Genomic DNA, 14,251 nt, shown 5'->3' with positions numbered 1-14,251 from the left:
GAGGGGGCGGGGGGGGCGGGCGGGGGGGGGGGGGCTGGGTGGAAGTACTATCAAATGGCCATCCACTGTGCAGAAACAACAGGCTTCTCTCTCCGAGTGTGCTCCAGAGAGCTGGCGCTTTTCACCCGCCCCAAGTTTTCCTTCAGAGCCTAACAGTGCGCTATTGTGAAGCTGGAGAGGAGAGTTATAAAAGGAGGAGGAGAACAAGAAAAAAATTATTCAATAGGCCATTGTTGTGTGTGCGCACTTCCTGCTTGAGAGTTGATTGCTGGGACTTGTAAAACCAGTTAAGATAATGCGGGCATATGCACAACGACTGTATCATGATTTCAAACAAAGTGTAGGTTCACACATGGAACATAATTCCTGCTAAATGCCATTCCCTGAAAACACTGACGCAAGACCGTCCAACAGCAAACAAAGCCACTTTCACTCAATATGGAGTCATTACACTTGACTCGTTGTTAAAAGCTGACCTTTTCAAGCCTGCTGTGTATAAACCCAGAGGGCCGAGGGCAATCAGTCAGCTAGCCAAAACCAAAGGGGAAAAAACACTGCTGTCTGTTATAAAACATCAGCTCGTAATAAGATTGGCCATTGTGCGCAGAGAGGAAATCACAACTAGGTTGAACGGTAGAGAGAGAACCGCAATGACAGACACTAGACTCCCCACATCCTCTTTGCACTGAACCCATAAAGTCACATCAATGTTTTGATATGCCAACACTTACTGTACACAGACATTAAAGGAGCAATATACCCCTTTCTTAGAAACCCTTCTAAATAAAAAAAATATTTTTCTGCAGCTATAACTTTTCTTTGACAGAGCAGAAGTCCTGTTTTGTACTTACACAGTAATAAACAAGATTTTCCAACCTTTGAGAATGAAAATCCTCTGTTTCCTGTAGCTTAAACTGACACAAAAGGTGACAGGAAATTCCAGCACACACCCATCCTGCCTGCTATTCAGTTACTAAAAAGCACTGTTGGCACTGTACTGTAACAGTGATAAAATAGTGTTGACACTAAACCCTCGGTGTAAACAGAGCTCCCTCTGCAGACCATGACTTCTGAAGTCAAGCACCTCATCAAACTTTAAAACAATTGACGGCCTGAGGCAGGTGACGTGAGGAGCCTGTGTGTGTCAGGGCTGTAGATTTGTGCTCTACCACTGGGGGGCTGCTACTCTTTCCTTCCTCTTTCTCCCTCCACTTACACCATGGTGCTGCCGTCAGCCTGCTCCAGTCATCCATCAGCTGAAGACACAGCCGGAGATAAGCCATGGCACAGTGCAGCTGGCTGAGGAACAGACCTCCCACCCCACAGCAGTCATACATCAGCCTCTCTGCCTCATGACATGGGGACAAACAGCATGGCTGCTGCTACTTCTGATTATTTATATGGCACCTCCTGTTGGTCTGTGCATTATTAGCACCACATATTTACAATCAGGAAAAGACAGAAGCATCATGTGCAGATTTCTTTACAGGGCTGCAGGCAGGCCAGATGCAAATAATACATCACAGGATATAACACTTTGAATGCTTCTGACTACAATAAATTTAAATGACTTTTAGCATGAAATCCATTTGATACTCAACATCAACAGAGTATGATGAAATTTGTGATGCAACATACTTCACAATTAAAACTGAATCAACAATACCTAAAGCTGACACAACACTTGCAGCAAAAGTATGTATAGCTATATAGTTTTTTTTTTTTTTTAATGCTGTCCAGTTATCTGTTCAGCTACTTAATGCTCCCATCTTGAGAATTAACATGTGGATAAACCACTAAGGATTGCACAGCCTCTGAGCCACAACTTTATTTTATAACGTGAAGTGTGTGCAAGCATTTAATCAGAAACATGTGCCTGTTCTTGCCCGGAAAGCTGTCAGGAGTGGCCAACAACGGTTTAAGGTTCAGTCACCAGAAGCTGTTCATTTAGTAACAAGATGTAACAGGATTTTTTTCTGATCTGAAAAGCAGAGACTGCCGATGATCACATCCTGTCAGCTAATCGTGATTTCATGCTAGTTATTTAGACAGAAGAACTATTCTGTGCTGCAACATTATTGCCATTTTGTTGGAGAAACATTTAACAACCTATGGGTTTTTTACTTGAGGTGCTTTCTGTTCCTAGTGTGAGAGAGTTTATTTTTGCAGTCGAGACGGGTGCACGCTCAAAATGAGAAGAGAGATCTGTGTGGGCAGTCAGTATTGATCTGGCTGCTGATAAAACACGCACATAAAGGAGTGGGATTGCTGCTCTCAGACTTCAGAAAAAGCAGAGAACTGATCCATGTCTGACTGAAACAGGTTCACCCACCCATAATAACGGCTGCTGAGCACACTGTGACGAGGGGGGTGGACTCTGGATGTTTCTGCTGAAATATTTATTCATTTATTTTCATTTACTTCAGAGATTTGATATTTTTCTTTGATATAATCTATAGTCATCATGTTGCTGACAGTTTAAGTGGTACTCACATCGAAGTGATGGATGTTCAATTTCTCAAAGTTGTAGTAATAATCTCACAGTGAAAGACTGTTTGGGGGTCGTCTGTCACAAATCTTTCTGGGATGAAATAATTTTTCTGTGCCAGCTAGAGGGCAATAAAATGATCCAACCCCTCTGCTCTGCAGCACCATCACTTCCTCCACAGCTGTAATGAAATTGATATGACCGCAGAAGCAGTCATTTTGCTGTGGGATGTATGTGGGGAAAAAGGAAAACTACTATCCTAGAAGAGGAGAGTAAAGACAAGGACCATGACTACGCAGCAGCAGGCAGATAGAGGAGAGGTAGGGCGAGGCAAGAGACATCACAGGGTGGAGGGAGGGTGACCTGGCAGACAGGCTGATTCTGTCATTTCAGCAGTCCACGCTATCACTTTTATTCACATCTCTAAAACGACAGAGGGACAGGGTAGAAAACAAGAGCAGGCAGGAATAATGAAGCTAGTCCTGGAGGGGATGAGAGGAAAGAGAGAGAAGGAGAGAGGCAGAGTGAAGGGTGATAAATAAATGAAGAGCAGAAGGGCTGACTTCTGTGACTGAGTTGGGCTGCAGCTACATTTACACCTGTCCCTCAAGGCTGCTGGCCTGAAAAGGCACAAATGCTGATCAGATCGCTGGGGGCCGTGTCCTAGGCCAGTCTCAGAATCAAGACGCTGCTTCTTAAGGCTCTAGACTCTGCCCCACAACCGACTGACAGCCTGCACCTTCAGGTACATACCACACCCAGACTCCCTCACAGTTCCTCCATTTCAGTTATATTACACTGTGCAGTTGCCTGGACTCAAAATACAAAACAACATTACATGGACTAAGGATTCAGGGCTGGGCCACAATTCTATTATTATTTTATATCTTCTTTAGGTGAAATCATAATATGATCATACAACAACACTCTGCTGTCCATATCACAAGCAAAACACTTATTAAAAACTAACAAGAAGCATTATTAAAGTTTTGTTTACATGTGTGAAGATGTAAATTAACAGTGGAACAAATGTCCAGAAGACATCAATATGATCATTTTTATATGTAATTTTTCATGTTCTCTAAATTGTGATGTGAAGGTAGAACAATAAATCAGCCAAGCCAATATTATCTTACTGCATATAATATATATATTTGTGTTAATTTATATAGTGGCAAAGAACAAGAAATTTCAGCACAGAAATACCAAACTACGCTTAAGGAAATTTAGAAAGAAGGCATCAGTCCACCAGAGAGCACTGACTAGATCATTTTTAGATTTTTCTACATATCTTGCAATACAATGCTTACAAAAGGGGAATGGATCAAGATTTCTTGTTAATGTAATGTGTTTATGTTAAAACAAATCACTATTGGCTGGTGTACAGCTATGGAATTTTTTCAACTGCCACATACAATATCAATATCGGTAACAAGAATCAAATATCTGGTATCAATTGGGCCATACTGTGACATCATAAGCCGATTTTGTCTGTAAGACAAAAAAAAATGTTCTTGCTGTTTAGGGACTGCATTACTAAGTTCAATAGTACCTCAGGACCACAATAATATCTATCATTACAGACATAACACTAATGCACAATTTTTCAAAAAAGCCTAAATGAATCACGGAAGCAACCACCTTACTGTCTGAACTGAGTTATTAACATTTCCTGCTGTCGAACCTCTACTGTGCTTCTTTGACAAGAGGTCTGTGGTAGACCTGCTGGGGTCGAGTGTGGCAACAAAGCCTCCCATCAACAAGCCTGTCCCCTGCTCTGATCATCTCGGCACAGCAGTTTAGCCTGGCGACAGCAAGCATGCATAAATAAAGGCGATCTCATAACTAGTCCACAAAAGAACGGCTGACTTAATTTGTTGAGAGTCGCTGCGGCCCTGCTGTGGGCTCTGACTCTATTAAAATGTGGCCATCATGTTTAATTACATGACAAACACACTCGTTCACTTCCACCGGATCTGAGCTTCGGAATTCAAAGACTGAAAAGCTCCAGTGTTACAAAAGAGTATCAAGGTGGAAAAAGGGTGATTCACCCAGGAAGAGGGGAAAAACTAAGAAAAGAATGAGTGGTGGAGCATTGTGTGTTTTTCTAAGACCCACATTCAGATCAGTAGGCAGTATTGGCTTTAAAGGGGGGTGGGTACACAAACATGTAGTGCAGTGTGTCATAAAGCATCAAGGCTAAAACCGCAGCTCCCAGTCGCTTTCATTCCCCTCCTACCCACTCATGATGTGGTGTTTGGTCAGGGGAGAGGGGCTGCCATTTTCTGATTCCAGCCCTTCAACAGCTGTGGTGAAAATCACATCACAATTCAAATGGAGGCTAACATTACCAGCCCTCAGTCTTTCCCCTTTCCAGACAGCCATGCTAAAGATTTATTCTGTGGGTGATAAACAGGATGCAGCTGCTCTTGAGCCTTGGAGGAGCTGGAAACTGGCGAGTTTTTACTGATGTCTTGTGAGACCGTGCCAAGAGCCTTGTGTTAACTCCTTCTCAACAGCTCCCTCTAAAGACACAACCTCAGCTCTGACAGACAGCAGGCATAATACCAACAAACATAAAGAAGACTAAATTATTAATTTGCCATGTATTTCAGCTGTACCTTTTTTCCAACAGGGATTTTTGCTAATGCATTTCAAAATTAAAAGCTAGGTTCTCTTACCACTTCATCTTCAGACCAGCATTTCTCTATCAGCTTGGGTACCGGCTTCTTAACCAGGCGCTGGAGAGCTTTGCCTGCATCATAGCTGCTTTCGTGAAGCTGCAGACAGTCACAACAGCACACAATTCTGATCATAAAACAAGGCATGGATATATTAAAAGATAGAATTTTTAATATGCCAGGTTTCTTCACAGTAACACACACTGACATTTAGAGGTGTGCTGACACATTTTACTGAAATGATATACAATACATGGAGATTTTATTTTTACTAGAAATCTAAGCCCAAACCAGAGAATTAAAAAAAATGCTGTGCAAAGAACCAAAAACCAGCATGGATAAAAAAAAAAAAGAAGAAAGAAACAGTGACAAAGGCGAGGGCTGTGTAGCTTTAAGCCCTGTGTCACATTCAGTTGGGTGAAATAGGCAGCGCTGGGGCTCTTCCTCTGAGAATAAACAAGCATCACTCATTGGAATTGCAAATAGAGAGGAAGGTCGAGAGACAATGACCTGCCTGCTATGTTCATTTTCCAGTTTATAGCGTCAGAATATAAATGCCCTGTTTATGATGATTCTAATCTTTCTTGTGCTTGATTCCTCTGTATTCACTGTCAATGTGATGGACAAATTGCTCATTACTCCTATAGTATTGTAAGCTTCTAAGGCTGGGTTTACTCCAGGGGGCTACTCTACTGGCTCAGGGGCGTTATCATTGCCCATCCCTGAAGAGCTGCATCATAACTCAAATATCAGTGGAATACTTGTAGCTCAGATATCTCAGTGTTGTCTTCTAATGCACACCTGATTTGTGTTGTTGCATGGCTACTTACAGTGTTAAGTGCGTTTAATGTAGTGTCGTCTCGAGAGGCTGCTAGACACCCGTCTTCTGTTGAGCCTCCGTCACACATCCCTGCAAAGGCGGCCATGCTCCTGTAGGCAACACAGATCAAATCAACATCGGAAGGCCCACAGACACATGGCTACACAGCTGCTACTATATCACTACACTGACTTTCAACGCCATGTAGGTGCGTCTTTTGAAACCGTGTCTTATAACAGAGATGACAACAAGGAGACATCACCTCAACACATTTTTCCCCATCATTTACCAAACTTATAAAGTTTGAGTAATAACAAATGTTCTTTCATGTCCGGAAGAAAAAAAAAACAATGGCTCCTCACATAATTTCATAAAATAATTTTTTTTTTTTATACAAAGTGTAGCAAAATGGTTAGAGAAAGCAGCCAAACATAAAGATGAACTAGCACTTTTCAGTGACTTGGCATTAAATTATCTGGAAAATATTTAAATAACTGATCACAACAAATTTTTAAGTAGAAATGTTTGATGTTTCCAGATGCTCAAAAGGCAGACTATGCTGCTTTTCCAGGTCTCACATTATAATAAATTAAATGGTTTTGGGCCTTGGGCTGTTGGTCAGACATTGTATATGGACATTTTCCACAGCTGTCTGATGTTTTATAGATGAGTGTGGAAGTGAGAATGACAAACCAGCAACAGAACAAGCAGAAATATGGTAGAGGCCTGAACCACACCAGTATACTTTTTCTTTTTGCTCAACATCTCCTCTCCTATCGTAGTCAGTGCATCTGGTGCAAGAGGCATATATTAATAATCATATTTACTACACTACAGTCAAAGCAAAGTTTTGATTTCATTACAAAAAGCAAATCTGATGCTGCCTGTATGCACACTTGATTCAGCCAGAGGAAACACCTGAAAAGGTATACTGAGATTGTTGTAATCCATGCAAATACAGCACAGTAGATGCCTATATAATACTGGTACGCATGAAAGCAAATACGATGGATAAAAAAATGACATCAGTGGAACAGTCCGTCACAGTGACAGATTGTGATTAATTACACTGCAGCCCCCTACAGCAACACAGCACAGCCAGAAACCTGTTAACACAAATCACTTCCACTGTAACAACATCTCAGGGAGCAGTGATGAATGATTTCATCACATGAAACTAAAGCTGAAGAAGTGTAATACTAATAAGTAGCATTAAAATACCAGTCCAGGGTTCATCATTAACCATGGCGCGATGGCCCTTGGCCATAAAAAGCTACTCTGTGGCCACTATGCTTTATCAGATTTCTACTCAGAATGAGATCCCGTGTCTCAGGCCCCCTGCATTTCGCCAACATTATGTTAACGTTCCACAAACATCCTGTTTCATTTGCACCTTTTAATTTAATATTCTACAAAAACAGCAAGCAATAAGGCTACTTGTGACCGGCTAACGGCAGTTATGTCGGGGTTGCTGAAGTATGTCTTTACTACACTGAATCAAACTTCTAACACGATCACTGCAGAAGAACAAGAAACACAAAACACGGCCTTTGAAAAAACTGCAATGACGAGTGAAGGGAAGAAGGAATTTAAGTGGCTGGAATATAACATTTAACAGTGTAATGTAGACCTACTGCGGTGTACACATTAGCGTCTATCCCTGCACTCTACTGTCCGGAAATTCCAGATGTTTGGTTTGACTCCGCTTGGTTACAAAAACCAAAGCTACTGCTCTTCTGTAGATGTTTAACAAAAATGTGAAGACTAGTTTATCGCCGAGTTTGATTTCTTCTTATTACTTTATAGGCTGAATTAATGCAACTACACTAAGGTGTCGGGGGGGTTACATCCTTCTTTAACCTAAATGGTGACAGCTTTCTACCAGGTTAGACACTGCAAATTTTGCAGCCTTGCCACGTCTGAATTCCTGCTTTTCTCTGGGCTCACCTTGCGGCTCTGAGGTACATGAGAAGGTCACAGTCATTGACCCCTGGCATCCAGACCAGCTCCTCATTCTCGGTCACAGCCTGGCCACCAGGAGAGGGGAAAGGCTGCAGCTCTGGGAGCTTGGCCTAAGAAGCAGATGGACATATGGTGTCACACTACAAATAGCATGCAAGCTTGAAGAAAATATCAGCTTTCAACTCCCTGTCACCAACTTTTCACTGTGTGGCTAAGTGGTGGCAGTGAAGAATGAGGACAACTTAAGGTCACAGTGGTTCAATAGCTTAATACAACACATGGCTGCACTACTCGGATGACTTTGTCCTTGCTGCAGGTCTGCCTGACTGACAGGACTGTCTGAAGATGTTCAGCTTTTTTTTTTTCCAAATACAGGTGGATACTCTAAATTTGGAGGAAACATAACTTGCTGATATATGAAAACTCAAGCATGTTTGATGTTCAGATATACACAAATATTATGTCAAGCTACAATATAGCTTGATAAAAGCTCAGGTCAAATGATGTTAATGTTTCTCTAAAAGATCAAAACAGTTTACTTTAAGACGCCATTTAGTATTCATAATAGGATAAAAACATTCAACAAAATGTTTTTAAATGTAGTTGCAAATACAAGTGTTTACAACTACACAATAATCAATTATAAACCATGTAGTAAATTCTAACTGTACAATATTTATAAGGGAGAATTCAGTGTTGCTCGTAAAGCCCTCTTTAGACAATGCACGAGAACCCTGAAATTTTCTCGACATTACACGGGAGAGCTGTGTGTGAGAATACAAATGGCGGAGTCAGCTAGCCTGGACCTTAAGCAGACTTTACTCTGCCGACTCCCTAGTGCAAAGTCCGCTTAAGGTCCGAGTGAGCTGGAGTAAGCCCCTGTGAGAAAACAGCAGCGTATAATCTGGAGTATTCACACGGAGCTAGTGGGCGTGTGAATGACATTCTATCATAACAATCATCAAACATTCTATCATCATCACAAAACCAGAAGAATACATCCAATGGGGAAGAAAAACATTTATAATGAAGACGCCAACATAAATATCTAACTGGATGAGATTCAGGAACTTCTCTTGTTAAAAGTCAATGCCAGAATTGTCAGACAAGGCAAGAGACTCAGTTGTTTATGACCAAATTACAAACTGGCTACGTGGCCGTGTCATGTCCCATATTTCCAGTAGGTGAGAAAACATCTGACACGGAACACCTCCTGTTATGTACTACATGTGTGAAAGGGCAACTCTCAACAAAGTCCAGGCCTGATTCCACGGACACAGTCGGGAGCTCATGTGTGAAAAGAGCTATACAAACTCAATGCACTTCATTTTAAACAATAAAACCACCAGCACCCAGAGAAGTCTGTCAAGTCAGCTGCTGCCTGTGTTGTACAATGACTTACTTGGTGGCTGGGTCCCACTCGGATTTCCCCTTGTGTGCTGTTTAGACGTCTGGAAAGAGACAAAGACAGCAGATTGAAACAAAATATTTACTTGGCAGCACTTCAAAGCTAGCTGAAAGAAGTCCGTCAGCACTGTGCCTGTTGAATCAGCTAAAAAAAAAAAAAAAAATGCACAAACTACAAAGTCACAACTGGGTATCATAAATGAGTGAAGCTTCAAAGCAGGGAAGAAAGAAAATGTCAGAAACTAACAATTCATGACCATGATAAGATCAAATACAGACCAAAAGGGATGAGGCTTCTACTTTCCATTGTGGAAATCTTTATGGGCTAGTCACATGTGAGAAATGTACGCTGTATTTTATTCTGAAAAGCTCATAAAGATCTCAGATGAATACTCCTGGTCGACTGCTCTTGCACAGTTGAGCAGAGCGCATTTGCAGGCCTGATATTGTGGATGCAGCAATAAAACAGGATCCCCTAAAAGCAGGAGGAGGATGGGTGGAGAAGGTGGGGGAGCTGGCGAAGGATATGCAGGGCGAGAGCTGCTGGTACGAATGTTGGTAGCCATAGCAACTGCAATTTAATAATAGTGTTCGAATCTCCAGCTGCAGTGGATTAAAGAAAATGACAAGATGTTCCTTTTGAAAAGCCTTTCCCTCTGTTGCCTAGGTAACAGCACCGATTTTCATACAGCCAAGCGTGGGGCGGCCCAGAATCTGTCAGCGTGATTTGCACCCAGAGAAGCTCGCACTCCACCATGCAGACCTGGTGGAAACCTGAGAGGCCACAGCCCTCTGGTCTTTTTACAGTCCCCCCCAACCACAAAAACCATGACTGGTACAGATTTGACCCAACTTCCCTTTCTTAACAGACCTTCACCTCTGACAGGAGAGAGTAATTAAAGGGGTAACCCATACTGTTATGAACTATGGCTGACAGAAGCACTGGCACAGACCGCATCAGCACCGGCCAAAAGCTAAATTCCAGCTGTAATAAATGAGCCTGGGCCTGCTGGGACAATATGCTGTTCCAACACACGTCAAAATAACTCATTTTATTACAAACATCCTCAGCAAATAAGAAACTAAATGTACAGCAATCTGATCTTGGCAGCCTACAATAACCCAAATCCATGAATAATGCCAATAACAATTAAATATGGTAGTTCACTGGGTCATCGGCACTTCACGTACTATCTTAAAAAGGTGTCATGACAATTTAATAACATTTATAACAGTCCCCATTTAGGTTTCTTGTGGCATCATTTAACTGAAACTTTTGAAACAGATATTACAAATAACAGAATTACCCAATATCTATATCTGGATTTACCAGAGATGAATGACCCTTAAAACAAAGAAATGCATTACTCTACTTTCTTCTAACACACTTGTGTATCTACAATGCTGGACGGTTAAAACTGCTGGATATACTAAATGAGTACAAATCTGGTCTGAGACAAAGTTCTACAGAAGTATTCCTGGCAGTGTGCGGTCAGCCAGGTCCATGGTATGTTTGGCAGGAGGCTGTAAGGATGACAAATGAGGACCTGTGCACCAGAAAAGGAACAGCGCGTCTGAAGACAACCGTGTTTTATTCAGGCAAATCCTGAGAGCAGATGGTCGACATTCAGATGAAATGCTGCACAGGTCCTGAGAGGCAGAATGCACTGCAGCAGTAAACTCATGGGAGATTCCATACAGACTGCATGTATTCTCAAACGGGAACAGCCTACTGAACAAGCAAAGTAATTAAAGCATGTGATATAATTAGGCATTTATTAATACCGATATTTCCCACACACAAAAAAAACAGACATTTTTTTTTCCAATTTCTTGTAGACAAATGTGAAAAACTCCTCTGAAACGTGTACTGTAATTTGCAGATCATCAATATGGATAAAGTCAAATTAAGAATCGAGCTGCTGTGCTCAAAATATTAGTAATAATACTATGCCTTGTAATAATATTTAATTTTTCTCCTATAATATGCTGCTGAAATCCTGTTGCAACAAAATAGACAATAGAAAATACGCCCCTTTGGTACACAAGCTCAGATCTAACGCACCATTAGCACACAATCTTCTCAAGTAATTACAGGCTTACTTATTAAACCCAAACAACAACGTGACAGTCTGGTCAACTTTGCGTGCATGCAATCAGTGATAGCCCCGCCCCCTCCATCAATTTCAGCCAATCGCAGCGCGAGCCTGTGGCACACTGACATAATTGCAGCCCAGCAAAAACAGCCAACTTCATGGCGTTGAAGTACCAGGATATGCAGCGTGTACACATCACAGCTGGCAGCAGAGCCGGCTGAGCTTTGTGTGCTGCCTTGGCGCTGCTCCACACGCCATGTCAGCCCGACTGTAAACAGGAGCAGCAAAATGGAGCCACGAGTAGCCTCTCCGCGTCTCATTGCCATCTTACAAACATGCCGGGCGCACAGTTATCGGCCTAATGCTTGCGGATGCATCGCAAACACTATGCATTTGTCGGGACTTGTATGATAATATGTGAGCCAAGGCGTGATACCACGGTATTGCTTTTATGGTAGCGCAAACGCGTAACGGTATGTGATATGCAGTGACACCCTGCTCTGTTCTACAGCATTCAGTTCTCCGGCTCCTGACACAATGTGCAGACTCGCTTTCGTGCTCCCCCGACACAAACACAGCCGGTTAACATAATGACAGCAATGCGGACAGCTTGCAGACCTCACACAGTTTTGTCAGACAGCAGCAACGTGAGTCACAAAAATAAGACGAGCCAACAGTCGCGCAGCAATTAATAACGACACGACAAAGCACGAGAATATGATCGCAAACCTACCTCCGTGGACTGAACAAATCGTCCATTTCTGACATCGAGCCCTAAGGTTTGGGTGGTGACACTGACTGTATAATGCTCGTTGGAATTAACTCCCCTCTCACACCTATTTCTAGGTTCTCAAAATGGAGAAGCACGCATTCGCTCCGAAGAGGTATTCACTGAGCTTGTGCTGTGACCTCAGCCTGCACGTACAGCGGCGCAAGCTCGGCTCGCTTCTCCACAGACACTACTGAGCATGTGCTGCGACCTCACAGAAGCGCACACGAACAGACACACACAGAGGCAGACAGGCGCGCATGCAGGGTACAGAATTCATCTCTCCTCCTATGTGTGCGCCATAATAAACAAGAGTGAAATTGCAAGGGTGCAGACACCCCGCTCAGAATACCAAACAAGCGAAGCAGAGGAGGGAGGGAGCGGAAGACTGAGACTGAACAGGGCCCCGAAGGAGGGGGTTCCCAACTGGCAACCCCTCAGTGCCTATACCAAGGACAGCTGTCACTCCAACACGTGATACACTCCACAACACCACGCGTGGATAACAACAAAGGGAGTTCACTCATTTAGCAGCTAATCATGTACAATAGCCAATCAACGTGTCCCACACCGTATCAAGATATGAACTATATAAAAAAAATGAATCGTTTAAATAGTTACATTAGGCTGGACTGTATCTTGATATTTACCACCTTTTCTTAGCTCAACAAAAACATTGCCTTTTTGCATTTAAACAAACTATCCACTGACATTTATAGTCTGCAAAACCACTGGGTTACTACTCAGTTCCCTAGAGCCTATCGCTCTTATTATAAAGACTATTTAGCCCATTTTGCTACAACTGCCAATGGAGCAGTTATAACAAAGACAACTTGATTAAATCTAATCTTGACTAATAAGCACATCATGGCAGTCTCACAACTATGCCCCTTTTTTCACCTCATTTATCAGACAATGTGTAAAATGTTAGTCAGGGTTCCCACTCAAGAAAAAAATTTCCAGGACACTTTTAATGACGTAAGGCTGTGATGTAAAATGGGGATCACATCCTAGAATAACAAGCTCCTCTGGTGTAGACCTCTCCTTTAATTGATATACATTAACCTATGATGATATTTTATCTGTATAACTAGTCCTTATGACCATTGAGCCTTATGGCAATTTCATGAGATTTACTTCCTGATAGTGATTAAACAGAATATCTTATGTAACAGGAGGCTGAGCAAATTAGCTGAAAACATTGTGATAAACACAGCACTGCCACCATTCCTATTGAATAACGTGCACCTGACTGAATGTCTGCAGCCTGCTACACAACATAGTGTAATACAGTGGACTCTATTTTGTAGGAGTTGTGACCCTGTAGGATGTAATGATTTTGCAAACCCTGACCAGAACATCACAGTTTAGGAGTGCATGTTATCACAGTGAAAATGTTTAATTTTTAACTTTAATGAGGTTGCACACTCTTATTTTTATCTGGCTACTGTCTTTGGCTCCATCCTGTCCTCTCTGCTGGACACACACACCTGCACCGCTGTAGAGGAGCTACTGGTCTCAGCCTCCAAGTCTACAACCTGTTTTCATACACACAGCTCATTTGATGTCGCTGTTAACTACATAAAATTAGAGTTTATCTTCTTCCCATTCACAACAGTTCACTACAATCAGCATAATGAGCACCGTGGTGGTTCTAACGGAATGAATGGGGCCAGGCAGGGCAAGTCTGTTGTTCTGTTCAACAGGTGTGTGATTAATTACTCTGATACTGTTGGTTTTGTTGCACATAATGAGTGCTGACATTGTGTAAAATGTGACCTGGTGCCTGTGTGCAACAGGGAGGGAGGCGCGCGCACACACGAGAACTTTTGTCGTCACTTATCGTAAAATATCTCCAAACCACTAAAATTTCTTCTCTGCCACCTAACGACCGACTCAGCCAGTGTGAGGTTAACATAACGCTGCCATTAATTGGTATTGGTGGACAACTTTTACCAGTATGAGCAGAGTACTAGAGGGTGGTACTGGACTCGATACCTGATACTAGTATTGGCATCGCTGCATCCC

General features: G+C 42.3%; 1 protein-coding gene across 6 annotated transcripts in view; it reads right to left on the bottom strand.

The window, feature by feature from the left end:
• Positions 1-14,251, bottom strand: part of rerea (arginine-glutamic acid dipeptide (RE) repeats a) — a 137,578-nt gene that overhangs the window by 22,443 nt on the left and 100,884 nt on the right. For 5 of the 6 annotated variants that reach the window (XM_020614887.1, XM_020614862.1, XM_020614853.1 and 2 more), the window contains 4 exons: positions 9,354-9,402; positions 7,937-8,061; positions 6,000-6,099; positions 5,170-5,268 (listed from right to left, as the gene is read on the bottom strand). In XM_020614887.1, the coding sequence (XP_020470543.1) occupies positions 5,170-5,268; positions 6,000-6,099; positions 7,937-8,061; positions 9,354-9,402 (373 nt within the window). Of the gene's footprint in view, positions 1-5,169; positions 5,269-5,999; positions 6,100-7,936; positions 8,062-9,353; positions 9,403-12,187; positions 12,511-14,251 lie in introns of those variants that run through there. The other variant, XM_020614896.1, reaches the window with a different exon arrangement.

This window comes from Monopterus albus, unplaced genomic scaffold, assembly GCF_001952655.1.
Source record: "Monopterus albus unplaced genomic scaffold, M_albus_1.0 scaffold6.1, whole genome shotgun sequence".
NCBI classification, from domain to species: Eukaryota; Metazoa; Chordata; class Actinopteri; order Synbranchiformes; family Synbranchidae; genus Monopterus; species Monopterus albus.
The sequence above is the reverse complement of the archived record's forward strand: the minus strand, read 5'-3'. Positions and strand labels throughout refer to the sequence as shown.